At 38.7% G+C, this 14,636-nt stretch overlaps 1 protein-coding gene across 3 annotated transcripts; it reads left to right on the forward strand.

Annotated features, from left to right (window-relative positions):
* Positions 1-13,014, forward strand: fbxo15 (F-box protein 15). Of its 3 annotated transcripts, none has more exons than XM_080865882.1 (9): positions 1-343; positions 1,978-2,082; positions 4,801-5,016; positions 6,433-6,630; positions 6,716-6,845; positions 6,969-7,051; positions 9,843-9,988; positions 10,931-11,055; positions 11,144-13,013. In XM_080865882.1, the coding sequence occupies exons 1-9, from the start codon at positions 246-248 to the stop codon at positions 11,408-11,410; spliced, it is 1,368 nt and encodes a 455-aa protein (XP_080722008.1). In that variant the 5' UTR covers positions 1-245; the 3' UTR covers positions 11,411-13,013. The 3 variants fall into 3 exon arrangements, with proteins under 3 accessions (XP_080722008.1, XP_080722007.1, XP_080722009.1); XM_080865881.1 differs by having other exon boundaries at positions 4,801-5,028; positions 11,144-13,012; XM_080865883.1 differs by lacking the exon at positions 4,801-5,016 and having other exon boundaries at positions 11,144-13,014.
* The last annotated feature ends 1,622 nt before the right edge of the window (positions 13,015-14,636 follow it).

The raw sequence follows: 14,636 nt of genomic DNA on the forward strand, positions 1-14,636 counted from the left end.
CCAAGGTGACCGGATGCTTTCACGGAATTTCGTTAGCACACAAGGAGAATTAAGTCATTTAATGTAGCCTACTCATGGATTTAACACAGTACCAGCTGTTCATTTTGGATCCCGGATGTTATCTTCACGGTCTTTAAGTAAAAAAGCTGTCAAATAAACGCTCTTTTAAAGTTTCACGACCTTAAAACCTTGCAAATATAAATTATCTTGTAACTGTCACAAAGTTGTCAAGACCAGCGGAACAAATGGCAGCTTCGAAAGCAGTCGTTCCCGGGCGAGCATTAAGGACGTCCAAAAGAACTGACAAATCATCCCCAGCGTCCACTCAGAGCTTTATGGAAAGGTAATCTGTCAGTGCATGCAGAGACTATACACGGTACATGCCATTTCTTCTTCTTAATCTTTGTGGCATTCAGCGCTCAAACAGTGGATCTGCTGTTTATAGACTTCAAAGTAAAAGGATTTGTAGCAACAAATACAATAACAGCACAGCGTAAATCAATTCAAGTGGAAAACACTTTACTACATGAATTAAGCAGTTGGATTCTTTCCCATTAAATGTAGGCAGTTACAACACAGAAAAACAGGTCAGTTAGTAGACGGTTGCTGCCTCTACTACCAAAATGATTCTGTTAAAACAGCTAATCGTTCATATTTAGCAACAGCGTTGTTTTTAATATTTGTTTTAGTCTGAACGCCTCAACGAGCAGAAATAATTGTTTCACTCAACAATGGTTAGAGTCTTAGAGGTTTGGAGTGCAGCCCGGATTTATTTTCATAATCTTTTCACTGATTCAAATATACAGAAAAATAAAATAAAATAAAATAAAATAAAAATACCAATCACGGTTGTGACCAAATTCAGTTGGTCTAAAGACATTATATTTTTCAGATCCCTTTGTTTATTTATTTATTTTAACTATATGCACATCTTAAATCTGATTGTAACATTTTAAGAAAAAAATATCAAACAATTGAATTATTTCAATCATTTGTGTTAAACTATTTGTATCGGATATTGGAGACTGGCCTTGAAAGCACCACATCACTGAAAATCATCATCACACTTTCAAGTTAAAACTCTACCATGCAAAGAAGAAAAGGGAGGTGCAGAAATGCTCATGTCTCCTTTTCTGCTCCTTCTAATTTCTAACTAAATAACTGAAAAATAAATTTTCATTCCCTTTAGCCTCAGTGTATTTGTATTTAGCATGAATCAGTCAATACAGAAATACTAACATATGACAAAATCTGAGCATGTTAGCACTGTGAGATGATGCAAGCCCATTGTAAAGTAAGCATGTAGGTAACAGTCGTATGCAGCTCAAAGCACTGCTCTGTACTGCCATGGTTGTAGACTTAAGCTGAACTTTTGAGCTCTAATATCACATGTTACATCTATTTTTGCTAACTATTATTACAGCTGCAAGAATTTAGTCAGTGAGAGGATGGCTGTTTGGATAATCTGAACTTTAAAGCTGTCGTATGAAATCATTCGCCTTGTTAAAACAACGCCCAATCTGGTTTCTTAATTAATTTATTCTTGAAGTAATTTAATCTGGTTGTTGATATGTAGTGAAATGACAGTGACTGAGCGGGCAGGTGATAGGAAGATGAATTTATTGCTCACTCAAGTGATTTAATTGGACAGCAATGGCATCATTAACCAGGACAGCTGTGAGCCAACAAACCTAGCAGTATTTGTAATTAGCAGGCATGGATGGATAGATGGCTTTCATTAGACCTTTAGATCTAAAAATCTCAGCTGAGTTCTTTACATATTTATGTTTTTTCACCATATCTACTAAAACAGAACATAGAGATAAGTAGTTTCACTTTATTGCCAGAAGTGTATGACACGATTTCCAAGCAGTGTTTTCAGAACACATTTATCTCATAGACTGAAATCTGAACAGTAGGAGGCATGAAGGCACACTGTCACATCCTTGTAGTCATGTCTAATTACCTTTTCCATAGACTGCCATCTGAGATCCTGATTAAGATTTTGTCATACCTGGATGCTTCTACACTTTGCTGCATAAACCACATCAATAAGATCTTCTATCAGCTTGCCAACAGCAAGTAAGTACCATCTTGTCAGTGCATCTTCCACAGTTTATTAAATACATGATTATGTTAATTAATCCAATAGCAAAGGGACAGTATGCCTCCAAATCTTACAGCAGAACCTTTAAGTCCAAGGCACGGGAGCTCTGTGGTTTTTGCCCCAATTCTTCTTCTGTTTTTCTGAGAAAAAGCATTAGACCTTGAAAGAGGAAACTTTACAGCATGGTCCCAAGTTCCTCAACTACTTAAACATAAAAGCTTCGGCACCCATATGTGGTGCATTGATATTCAGGTTCATGTTTCTTTTTAGATATTTAGAAAAAATTACCTGCTATGCTCCACTGGTCTTTTACTCCAATTTTAATCCTGCCACATATCTCTGGATATCTGGCCTGAAATTCAAGTAGGGCTGAACGATATATCGCATTTGCGATAATATCGCGACATGATCAAGTGCAATTTTCTAACCGCAAAGGCTGCGATTATACTGCGATTATATTATACAATTCATGGGCTGCATCCTCCTGAGGCCGCGTTTGTAGACCGATTACGTCACAGCGACGCGCCGAAGGCTGTCCCCAGAATTCATAGCGCGGCCCAGCCAAACTCCAGTTTCCAGCAATGGCGGCCGCTACTAAGTTTTAAAATTACTCATACTAATCTTTCTGGGTCACAAAATAAACTTTTAACATATTTTCAGGCGAGAAAGTAGTTGTGTAAACATCAAATATCTGCTCGGTTTATCAAGATATCCCATATTTGCAAAAGTGCTTCGACGTTTTCAGAGGCGTCTGCTACCCACCAGCTCGACAGCTAGCCGGGAGCTCGAGGGTTACTGATGCGGCCGAGAACGGCACAACTCCTGGCACATCATTTTCAGATCACCGCGGAGTTTCGCTGCTCGGGTTAAACGTAATATATAAGTCACTTAGACAACCTAAAAATGTTATTGTTGGGCTTTTTTCAGTGTTTTGTTTGTTCGTGAGTAAATCGGTTTGGCTGAGATTAAAGTTATTAGATTAGATAAAATAAAACTTTATTAATCCCCCGGGTGGGTTCCTCCTTGGTTTTCACACAGCTGACTAAACGTCAAACAGAAAACTTATTAAACAGAAGTATGAGACAGTCGAGAATTTACACCAGTGTCTGGTTATATTTTAGATAGCAAGAAGCAGACGGCCGAGTTTATTAAACTCCACCGAGACAGCGGTGACGCTAATCAGAACTAGACCGTCCAATTTCACGCCTTTAAACTTTAAAGGCGTGTTTGTGTGTGTGTTTATACAATTGCTATTATGTTTGCACTTTATGTGTAATGTTACTGACTGCAGAGATCAGTAAGATGTGTGTATTTTTTATTTATTAGTTTTATTTATTTAATATTATTTTTTAATTGAATGACTGTCTAGTAGTTCACAGATGTCGAAAAACTGAGTGTGGTAAAGCCACTGATTTTTTTTATGTATATTTCTGCAATCTGCACATTGTACTGACTTTCATTTTAATGTTTACACCAGGGTTCCTTGTCAGCACTTTATGCTCAGATGTTTGTAAGCTAAAAATAAACTATTGTGTATGTTCAAATATACTGTTGTGATTGAAGAAGTTAAATAAAAATGTCAGTCATCAATTCATGCATCACCTCATGTCATCATAACAGAGGTCTGTCTTCCAGGAAAGAACAGTTTAAAATTAATGTAATATAGTATTGGCCATACTATATGATGTATTGCTTGTCTTTGTTTAATAATACAGAAGACAAATACCTTAAAAAATAATCGCATATCGCATCGCAATCGCAATATTGGGGCAAAAAATCGCAATTAGATTATTTTCCATAATCGTTCAGCCCTAAATTCAAGCCACATATCTAGAGATCCTCACTGAGCTTATGTACTGAAGCATCTAGCTCTCCACCTTTTGGAGGCAATCCAAATGCACAAAGTTTACATTTCAAAATTGTGATTTTGTGATTGCATGATTTGGCAAGGATCATGACACTCTGTGGATGCACAAACTTGTTTTATTAAAGGTCTAGTTCATTAACACATTTCACGTTAGTGAAAAACATGTCCTACAAATCAAAATATATATTTATATATCATTTAGGACATATTCTGAAATGTAAAAAAGCCAGCCAGATTGCAGCCTATGGTCAATTCAACAGTCTTGACACATTGATTTTTTTGTTGTTGGTCAGAACCACAATCAGAACCCAAATGTCCTCCAGTAACTACCAAAGAATACCAAGAACTCGGTGATCAGTGTTGTCTGCAATGCCAAGTGTGTCATATTTAATACATGAGTATTTGAGAGCTCCAGGTCATCAGTGTGATTCTTTTTGCAGTGTGGCAAAAATGATACAAACTGAAGCTTATACTATATGCAAATTGACATGAATTTCTTTCTTTAATTTTTTTTCAAAAGGTTCAATAAACAGTCGTGTTTTCCAAAATATCAGAACTTTCTGGAATGATTTCATGCTTCAGGCATCACAGGGTTAAATAGTTTCCTCTTAGTAGAAAAGATTATTCCTATAATGGAAGAATTCACTATTGAACTTATTCAAACGTGAAATTTCACTGCTGATGTTTTGATATTGTCATTCTGATGAATAAAACTTAAACTTCTTTTTTCTTGGCCACCCTGTAAGAAATGATCACACTAGACATACTGTACTGGTTTGTAACCTTTCTGACCGAGTCGGTCACTCTCCTGATGCTGTCATTGCAGTGCTCTGTGGAGAAAGCTTTACATTGCGGATTTCAGCAAGAATAAAAAGTGTATGGACAAATCTCTGTTGAGGATGGCCACGATGGAGGTGCAGGATCGACCCGAAGGTTACTATAAGAGGCTGTACTTCAAGACTGTAGCCGAATGTGACATGATCAAGTGGACGAGGCGGCTTGGACTCATCAGTATTCACACAGGGCTACCCAGCCAAACAGAGTGGGTCCTCAGGTGAAGTGTGAGACAGATAAAGAGAGAAAACCCAAGTTTAGTTCAAAGGAATTAGGTTTTCCATTTACTTTATGTATCACCTACTCAAACACATTTAGAAAGAAAAATATGTCATTATTCTTTCTCTAAATGCTCATGTTAACTACTTTTATAGTGAATTTTATATCCTTTTAGTTGAAAGGAGGTGTGTTGATCCGTGCTGTGTCTGTGCTCTAACGGGGATTTGGTATTTGTTTGGAAGCAGCTGTATGAAGCCTTTGTTCATTGTTTGCTGTTAGCAAATAGCAAAACTTTGGAGATCTACCCTCGCTGTTGAGAAAGTTCAAGGTTGGAGAGGTGGGGGGAGAACACAACAAGAGGATAGTTCAAGCTGCTGGTAATCAAAAACAAAAAGTATGGTTTGTTTTTGATGTCACACTTAATGACACTTTCTTATTAAAGGTGAGGAAGGAGGTCTCTTTCTGAACGTGATGTCTGCTTAGGGGGATGCCAGCACGCAGGGGAGAGCTCCCTCGCCACCTCCACCGCAGATTCTGCTGTGTTTTTATAACCTCTGATTAGAGGCTGTGCTGCACTCAATATTGAGTTCTGTGGCAGTCGCTGTGGTACAGAGGGGAAATAGAAATAATTGTGTTCCTTGCAGGGGCTGTCTGAATTGTTGAAATAAATTACTTAGCCCCCCAACCCCTCATCCACAGAAGACATATGCATGCACGCACACCTCAGCCTTCCTCCCACCGACTCAGACAACTCCCTATAGGGCTTTTTTTGTCTGTTAGAGACCATGAGGAGCATGCGATTTACCTTGGTAATAATCATTTCACAAGACGTCAAGCATACAGGCAGTGCAGAGTGAAATCCCTGGGGTCAGCTGCTGGAGCCCCCTGGGCTGCTCCAGTTTTTAACTTTGTTCCCCCACCTAATTGATATTGGATGGTGTCTCAGCGAGGCGCCGGCTGCATCACAGTAGGGGCAGCCCTGAATCACAGTTTAGACAGAACTGGATCAAGAGATTCGTCACAACAGCTGCAGTTTTAATTTCATTCGTTGCATATCATTTCATTAGCAAGAACAGCTTTAACTGGAGTCCTACTACTTCCCTCTGCTGACAAATGAGATGTAACAGCAAATAAACTTGTAATTTTTCTGATTTAAAGAGCAACGCTGCCAAACACTGCCCGGTTATTTTCACTGTAATAAATTAGAAGACAAATGGATGGATTACATTTTTGTTCAATGATTCATTTGGACTATTTATGTGGTATTTGGTATTAAAGAACCTGTTCACTTCTGCCATGCTTAGCTTCACTCTCACCTGCTCTCTTCTTCTCTCTCTCTTGCTTTTATTGCAAAACTGCAAAAAGTCCTGTTCCTACAATTCTACATTCTGTTTTCTAACTCTAGAAACTTGAACGTCACCTGGGAACTGACAGTCATGGATAAGTCAGGGCGTAAGAGCACTTTGGAGCAGAGCCGGTCCCAGTTCACTGAGACTTCAGTGACACTGTGCTGGAGCGGAGGAGACCGCTTGCCCGACTACCAGCAGATTTCCACCCTTCAGCTGTACGGTGTCAGGAGGCTAGCCTGCGTCAGCCCAAAGAGGTAAAGGCAGCTGACATCTATCTACACCCTTTGTTTCGCCTCTTGTCTCAGTAAAACCAACTGCTGTCTTTGCTTCCTCTGTCAGCCCTGTTTGTAGGTCCCTCATGGAGAAGTTAGACATGCAGACTCTAACTAAGAACATGCAAGTCATTGGCCAGGACAGATTGGTGCAGCTTAAGTTGCTACAGCCTGGCATCATCATCGGTGTCTGGAGGGTAATTACTTCAGGCATTCATCCCATGTTTTGATTATTATTCACTGGCTTAGAGTAGCAGAACAAGATACACAGTATTTATCACAGGGAGAAGTGACATCTTTAAGCATCTTTTTTTTTCTAGGACCAGTGCTCAGTTGCCTTTATCATGTTCACCCTCCACTTCCACAAGCTGGTGGAAAGAAGCACTCAGGGATCTTCTGTTTGGTAGGTTGGACTATAACCACCCCCTCTTATGAACATCCATACAAGGTGTGCTGCGTCTCAAATTTAAGGGATGTATAGACTGACAGTATTGCTCCTGCAGTGATGCACTGTACAGTGGGATTTGAGTTTCTGAAATAGTTTTTCTTTGGAATTATTTGCAGTCCAATTTCAGAAAACTGTTTTTCTTTATTTGTTTGTTAAGCCATTTAACACTGACCGAATCAATCGAGCACAGAAAGGGCCCACAACTCAGGGGACGATTCAGTGTGATTTCTCCACATAACAGACAGCTTAGCAAAGAACCAATTTTAAATTGGGCTAATTGAGCTATTAGATGAAAATTCTCAACAAGGACAAAAGAAGAAGAAGTGTTAGACCTAAAATCATGACAGCAGATGAACAGTACCTCAAAGTCATGTGCTTAAGAAATAGCAAAACATTCAGCAAAGACATGGTAGAAAGAATGGTCTCAGTGGGAGGCTGGCTGTCAAGAAGCAATTCTTAACAAAGGGAAAGAGGGAGAAAATGCTGAAGTATGAGAATTACACAAGAACTGGAGTGAAACTCATTGGAAACAGGTTTTATGGGGTGATGAATTCAGATTAGAAATTTGTAGTTCAAGTCATTGTCAGTACGTCAGTAAGAGGTCAGCTGGCTTCCAAAGAAGAGCTTTGAATGTCCTTTAACCCTTAGATGCACACGTGTTTTGTTTTTCTTCAAAATCTTTAAAATGCAAAGTTGTAATATATTCATATTCCAGGTATTTCTCATAAAATATGTTTGTAACATGAGGCCATTTGCATTTTTATTTATTTTTTCATTCATTTATAAAAAATGCAGTTTTTGTATCACTACCCCACTCTTCCACAAGTGGGGTCAAGAATGACCCCAAGCAGTTCCTGTGGAATCTTCTATGAAACTTTCATTCTTAGCAACTCTGACTGTCCCACTTAAACTTCTGATGGATCAAGAATTAATTTTTACACAGTAACATACACGATTTATAGTCAGGGCTACACATAAGTGGTCCGCAGGTGTGCATTCGCTGTCAAAATAAAAGTATTCCCAGAAATTCTGAGAATACACGCTTCTTTTGCGGTGGAGGAATACCAAAGTAATTGCTTACGGAGCTTGCTTCTTCAACATCTTTAAGAGTTCTGAACAAATGTCTATCCTCCTCCAGAACATCTAATGTACGCAAACGAGCGCTCCAACTTCTTATCTGGTATGCGTCTTTTATTTTGACAGCAAATGCGCACCTGAGGACCACTTATGTACACCCCTGTTTATAGTTTCCTGTGCATTTCAAACATTGTCCTTTCTGATTTTTTTAAAAATATTTAACATGACTGCTATGAGGCCAGCTAGGATCCCTGTGGCCCTACAAATGATCCAGGACGGATGGGATGAAGAGCCCATCAGAGGCACTGACTCAGAATCTGACATCTAACATATAGAGTATCCAGACTACTGTCCCCCACACTGAACAAGGCCAGTCAGATACAGAGGAGTCCTCTGATGAGTCCTCTGAAGAGGAAATGGATATTGAGTCCAACAGTATGAGCCCCTCTTACTGCTCTAGCCACAATATTCTGAATTAGTCGGCCAGGGCTTGCACCTGGGTCTAGTACTGTCTCCCCAATAGATGTTCATGTCTGATAATATAATAGAAGAGGTGCTGACATGCACAAACATGGAGGCACAAAGAGTAGCCACAGACAGGGGAAAAGAGTGGAAAAATGTAATCAAACAAAAGCTCCTGGCCTTCATTTGATTGACCATTCTTGTAGGAAGTGAGAAGAACTGGGATGTACCAGTTGGTGTGTTTTTGGGAGTCCTCTGCATAACCAATTGTACAAGGCCACTATGTCAATTCAAAGATTTAAAGATATTCGCCATTTCTTGCACTTTGATGACAAGAGGACCAGAGCCTACCGACTGAAAACAAACCACATGGCAGTTTTCTGCTACATATGGGGCCTGTTCCTGGTCAACTGCAGGCAGAAATTCATCCTCAGTGATTGTGTTACAGTGGATGAACAACTTGTGCCTTTCAGAGGGAAGGCCCAGCTTCTGCAGTATATGCAGAGCAAGCATACAGAAGTGGTACAAGTGATACAAAAACTGCACTTTCTTAAAATTAATGAAAAAATAAATAAAAATGCAAAAGGCCTCATGTCACAAACATGTTTTATGAGGAATACCTCAAATATGAGAATGTTACAACTCTTTGTTTTAAAGATTTTGAAGAATAACAACCGAGTTTATAGCAAAATGCATTGTTTCTATTTGGGGTCATTTTTGACCCCACTCGTGGAAGAGTGTACGTATTGGTAGGTTGTGCATCGAAGGGTTAAGAAGCCTGGAGAACTAACAATTTAATTAATTTAATTAGTTTTCAGGATTAGAATTGTACAAACTCTGCTGTCTGGTGGAATTGCTCACAGCTCTTGTCTACACTCAGACTCGCAGGTGCTCCAGAGGCTTATGAGTTATTACCCAACAGTAATTTACTTTCCATCCACGTGAAAACAAAAACATTTTCAGGACCACACAGTGTTAATGATACCGTACTTCAGCATAGTAAGGATATAGCACCCTCTCCTGGTTTCCTGTGGGAGTACAGCACTTTTATTTATTATGCTCCACAAAATTAATAGATCTTTGCCTTTTTTTTAGGAAAATGCTTTTGTCATGATACCCCCCCCCCCCCCCCCCCCCACTCCCCCCCCCACTAGACAGAGTTTACACTTTCTGGTTTTATCAACTCTTTCCCTTTTTCCCCTTTCAGTTCTTATGTGGAGCCAGTGGTCCAACCCCCTTTCTGTGATATAGACCCTGAATACGGTCTCCATGGTTACCAGCTACACATTGTTCTCCACAACACTGTATGCGAGCTCATGTCCGGAAGCTTTTCCCAGCTCTTCTGCCGCAGAAGTAATCCATTCATACCCACATTTTGTACCCACATTCATTAAGTAGCACTGTGAGTTATGCCAAGGAAATATGAATAATCTTCTGTACTGTGTGGGTAATATAAAAAAAAAAACCACAGTATACCTATGTTTTACATGTATAGTAACTTTAAGAGGGATACAAAACAGAGTCCTAAATATCAAGAATTCATTTGCTGTGATTTTTTCCTCCCATTTTTTTCTGCAAATTTATGACTGTATTTATTTCCTAAGACCAATCGATTTGTATTTAGGCATGTACAGCACTATTTTTATGTGCCTCCATAGTTTGTTTCACATGTGTGACAAACACTTACAGGCTTGCTTTTTCAAACTAATTAAACCTCAGCTATATGGCAGGAAACTTGGATATGTGGAATAAAAGGGAGGTTATACAGAAAGGTATTTCAGAATACTGAATACTTTTGTGAGCCTGCGATCTATACTCTTGTCATAAAAAAAGAGACTTCTGAAGTGCTGTTTGGAATATTTCAGCTTAGTACTTACTTTTTATTAACAGCTAGTCATACACCAGACAATACAATCAGTTTAGAGGCTACTTCACTCTAAGGATTTCCATTATTGTTATACATTAAGAGTAATTCATTCAACGAAACAAAAATGCAGAGAAAATGTTGATCATTGTAGAAAAAAGGGACACAAAAACACTTTCTTTACTCAAGTCTTCATTCAGTATTTTAAAGCGTTAATCCACATAGTCTAACTTTCATTCTTTAGGTGTAAGAACTGCTATATATAATAATCTACTGATATGATACAGCCTCTGAATTTGTTAAAATTGAGCTAAATTCAATAAAAAATTTGTGTTTATTTGTGTTTGATGGTTACAGCGCTTGTAGACTTAAACTGCTTAGCTGTCTTAAATTGGGTATAAATGTCTACACGCGGTGTTTTCTCTGTCTAGCTCAGATCTCTGATGGGCTGATCCAGCTAACAGTCATTAGCAGCACAAACCTGTCCCAGCACACATCTCTGTCTGGTGACATCACCCTGCCCTGGTGTTGTGAGGCCCTGCAGGGCACAGTGGAGGTATTACACGAGCATAAAATTCCCAGCAGTGGTGTGGCAGGCAGGAAATATACACACTGGCACTTATTTACTTTTCAACTTCTTGTAGAATTGCTGCATTATGAGTCTGACTCTGCTAGATGAATTTAGGAAGCCCTTCAAGTGTGTCACCTCGCCCGTTTCAGCGGAGCTGGAAAGGACGCCTGTGTGCTACGACTATGACGGTGAGCACTACCTGATCCACTATCAGGATTCTGACATCCAGGTGAAGATGAGGCTTGTGAAGATGAATGAACAGAAGCAGTTTATTCTCATCAGTTTAGTTGTCTATGTGAGTGTTTGCTATGTAAACAAGTATTTCAGTAGAGATTACTGATTGTTCTGGATTTCCCACAGAAAACTGGTTTCATATTTGATATTTGCTCGCTCCATAAGACCAAGATAACAGGTTGTTCATTCATTCAGTAAATGTTGTAGTGCAATGACTGCTCGTTTTACTATTATTTTGCCTTCAAGTGTTTAATGAATGAATTCAGTTTGAATGGATCTGATTTCTTAAAAAAACCTTCTTTACTCTCTACTTAATTTCTGAGTTATTTCTTTTCTTTGGATTCGTTAAGCTTAATCCTTCCCCTGTTCTTGTCACTTTGCCTTTGACAAAATAGTAAAGTCCTTGAAATGTACCATTTTCAGAGGAATGCTTCTTCTCTTTTGTTGTTAAGCACTTAACACTGACCTGTGAATCATTCGAGCATAAAAAGACAACTCGAGGTGTGAATCAGTGTTGTGTCTACACATAAAATACAACAAAAGAACAAAATATATTTTAAATTGTATCTTCAGGCAGCCTGTCACAAAAACACATCATTTGTTTTCATTTCTTTACTTGAATCTATGAAAAATACCAACAGTAACACAGTTTGATGCATGTAAAATAGTATTTTTGCACCAACAAGTTGCATTTGAATCTACATACAGCATATCCTTTAAAAACCTAAGGAAACCAGGCAAAAATCCAGCAAAGACCTGACACAGGACCCAAAACATGCATCTGGCTCCTCAGTTGATCCATTTATTATTCACTGAAACCTTATCAGAAGTGGTCTCAGTGGAAGGGTGGCTTTCAATAAGCTATTCAAACAGGGAGAAAATAGTGATCGATGCCAAATTGCACAAAAACATCACTGAAAATCAGTAGCAAGAGTTTATGGAGTGGTGAATCAAAATTTCTGATTCAAATTATCATCAGTATGTACAGAGGAGGTCAGGAGAGAGGTATGACAGTGTCGACAGTCATCTATAAAACACGGCGGAGGCTCTGTCATAGTTTGGGGTTGCATTTCCGCCAGTGGTGTTGGAGATCTTGTTAAAATTTATGGTATTATGACCACAGGATAACGCTGTCAGGTTTGGATTCACCATGAAGCACCATCTGATTGGCAATGGCTTCAATTTTCAACATGACCCCAAAGCCACTGTCCTCCAGAACCCTGCAGAACTATTGTTGAAGACTACTTAAAGAAACTGCCAAAGGGAGTTCAGGCTGTGTTAAAGAATAAAGATAGTCATGCAAATATTGCCCTTCAAAAGTTCTGTTTTTGCCTTATATACTGTATTTCCATGTATACTTGGATATGTTTAAATAAATTGCTCTATGTTCGCGTTGGAGGAATAGTGATTAAGTTATAGTATATAATCTATGATATATGTCCTATAAGGAGTAAGTTCTGTCAAATGTACATCCACCAGTGATGGTTTCATAGCCTGTAGTCCTGTATTTGTCTATTCTTTGCCTTCATCAGTTTGCTGGTCCCTTATTGCTTAAAGTATCTAAATTACTAACATTGTCATTAATTATTCTTGTTCATTAATTACTGTAGTGATGTCAACATTCGAATGCACCCACTCCTTAGTTAACAGTCTGAGATTTTACTAAATGGAAGTGAAAACATTTGCTTTACATGCATGAATAAAATAAAAGTTTTCCCATTTTTTGTTTCTCAAATCAAGTTTTGCCTCCTTTTATCATCCCATTTATACCTTAACACCCAATTTTCTCAACTGCATTGTCAGACATTATGCAATCACTTTTAGATGAAAATTGAGCTTAATGTCCACACCCTGGGCAAGTCTGGCTACAGCGATAGAATTAGTGTGGGGGCAATTGTTGGAAACAGTTGCTATGCTGCTGATGGGCCAGCATTGCTGATGGCAATAAAAAAAAGGCAGGCCTTTGGATAATTGGATTTTCAGAGGCTTCCCTTCCTTTTCTCAGAGAGGGTCATCATCACCTTGAAAAGATGCTTATTTTTCCAAACACATCACCAACATCTTTGGCAGTAGATCCTAAATTATTTGGGGAAATGAGCCAGAGGGGAAAAGAGGGGCAATGGTATGTGTGATGAATTGGTTTTTGTCACAAGCTTCACAATTGAATTGAGAGAAAAGCTCGGGGAGCTAGTGCACCGTCTGAATAGCTATTTTTTTGTTGTCATATTTTTTATTATTACACATTCATTTAGATGCTTACTTGCATCCAGTACTGGACTTTATGTATAAAGACAGAACACAGGGATCAAATACATGTAGAGCCACATAGACACACGCTGGATGCTGCTGACTTGAACAGCCTGAGAACCTGAAATATCACATGATATAGCCCATTACGTTTTACTGGATGGTGTGTTCCATGCATGGTTTTCAGGTTGCAAGCGTCGTAAAACGCATTTCTATCACACTGACCTTCATACAACTGTTGCCGCTGTCACATCATCTACTGCAAAGTGTTCTTATTTTTCTATGTGGAATCTGACAAAAAACACCAAATTAAAGCCCAAAACTATGCAATTTACATCTGTTTGAATACAGTTCATTATAGGCTATTCTCCAGTAGATGGCTCTCTTTAGTAAACAATGAAAGCCTCTATTGAGGGCACGGTTTTCATTTTACAAATACAGTTCCAGAGAAACTTTTACATAACTGACTTATAGAAATCTTTTTATCAGCACAATAAAAATCTCTTCGCTCTGAATCGTTTATGCAGAGTGCAGGAAGTTTATTATGCTTCCAACTCTTCCTCCTGATTTCTTTTTCTGCTGTGTTGCAAAGTAATTACAATGCTGTATGTTAATCACAACGTAAGACTTTAATACCAAATTAAAATTAAGATGAAATCCACCACCAAATAACTGAATGGGTAAATTTTGTGACATAAAGCTTCATTAAACTCATCTTTCTCAGTTTCCTCGCAGGCTAATCTTGCAAGAAAATTGCTTCCATTTTTAGCCTTTAATTCTCTCCCTTGTGACTGACCAGCTGGGCCCACAAACTATTTAGCCTCAGCAGCCAATGACACAGTCCTTATTTAGTCCTCTCACTGGAGAATAAACTGTCAACTAATGAAAAGGACTAGGAGGGAGATTTCTTTTGTATGTTTTTTTTTTTTCATTTATAATGACACTCTGCTCTACTGACACTGCTCTCTTCGATTATTAGCACTCGTATTATGCCTTCTTAAGGTCTGGGCGGTAATCATAGTCTTCCACGAGAGCCTAGCTTCACAAAATTAGTACCTTGCTGCATGAGCATGTGAAGCCAAGAC

The sequence above is a fragment of the Rhamphochromis sp. 'chilingali' genome (genome assembly GCF_963969265.1).
Source record: "Rhamphochromis sp. 'chilingali' genome assembly, chromosome: 18".
Taxonomy (NCBI): domain Eukaryota; kingdom Metazoa; phylum Chordata; class Actinopteri; order Cichliformes; family Cichlidae; genus Rhamphochromis; species Rhamphochromis sp. 'chilingali'.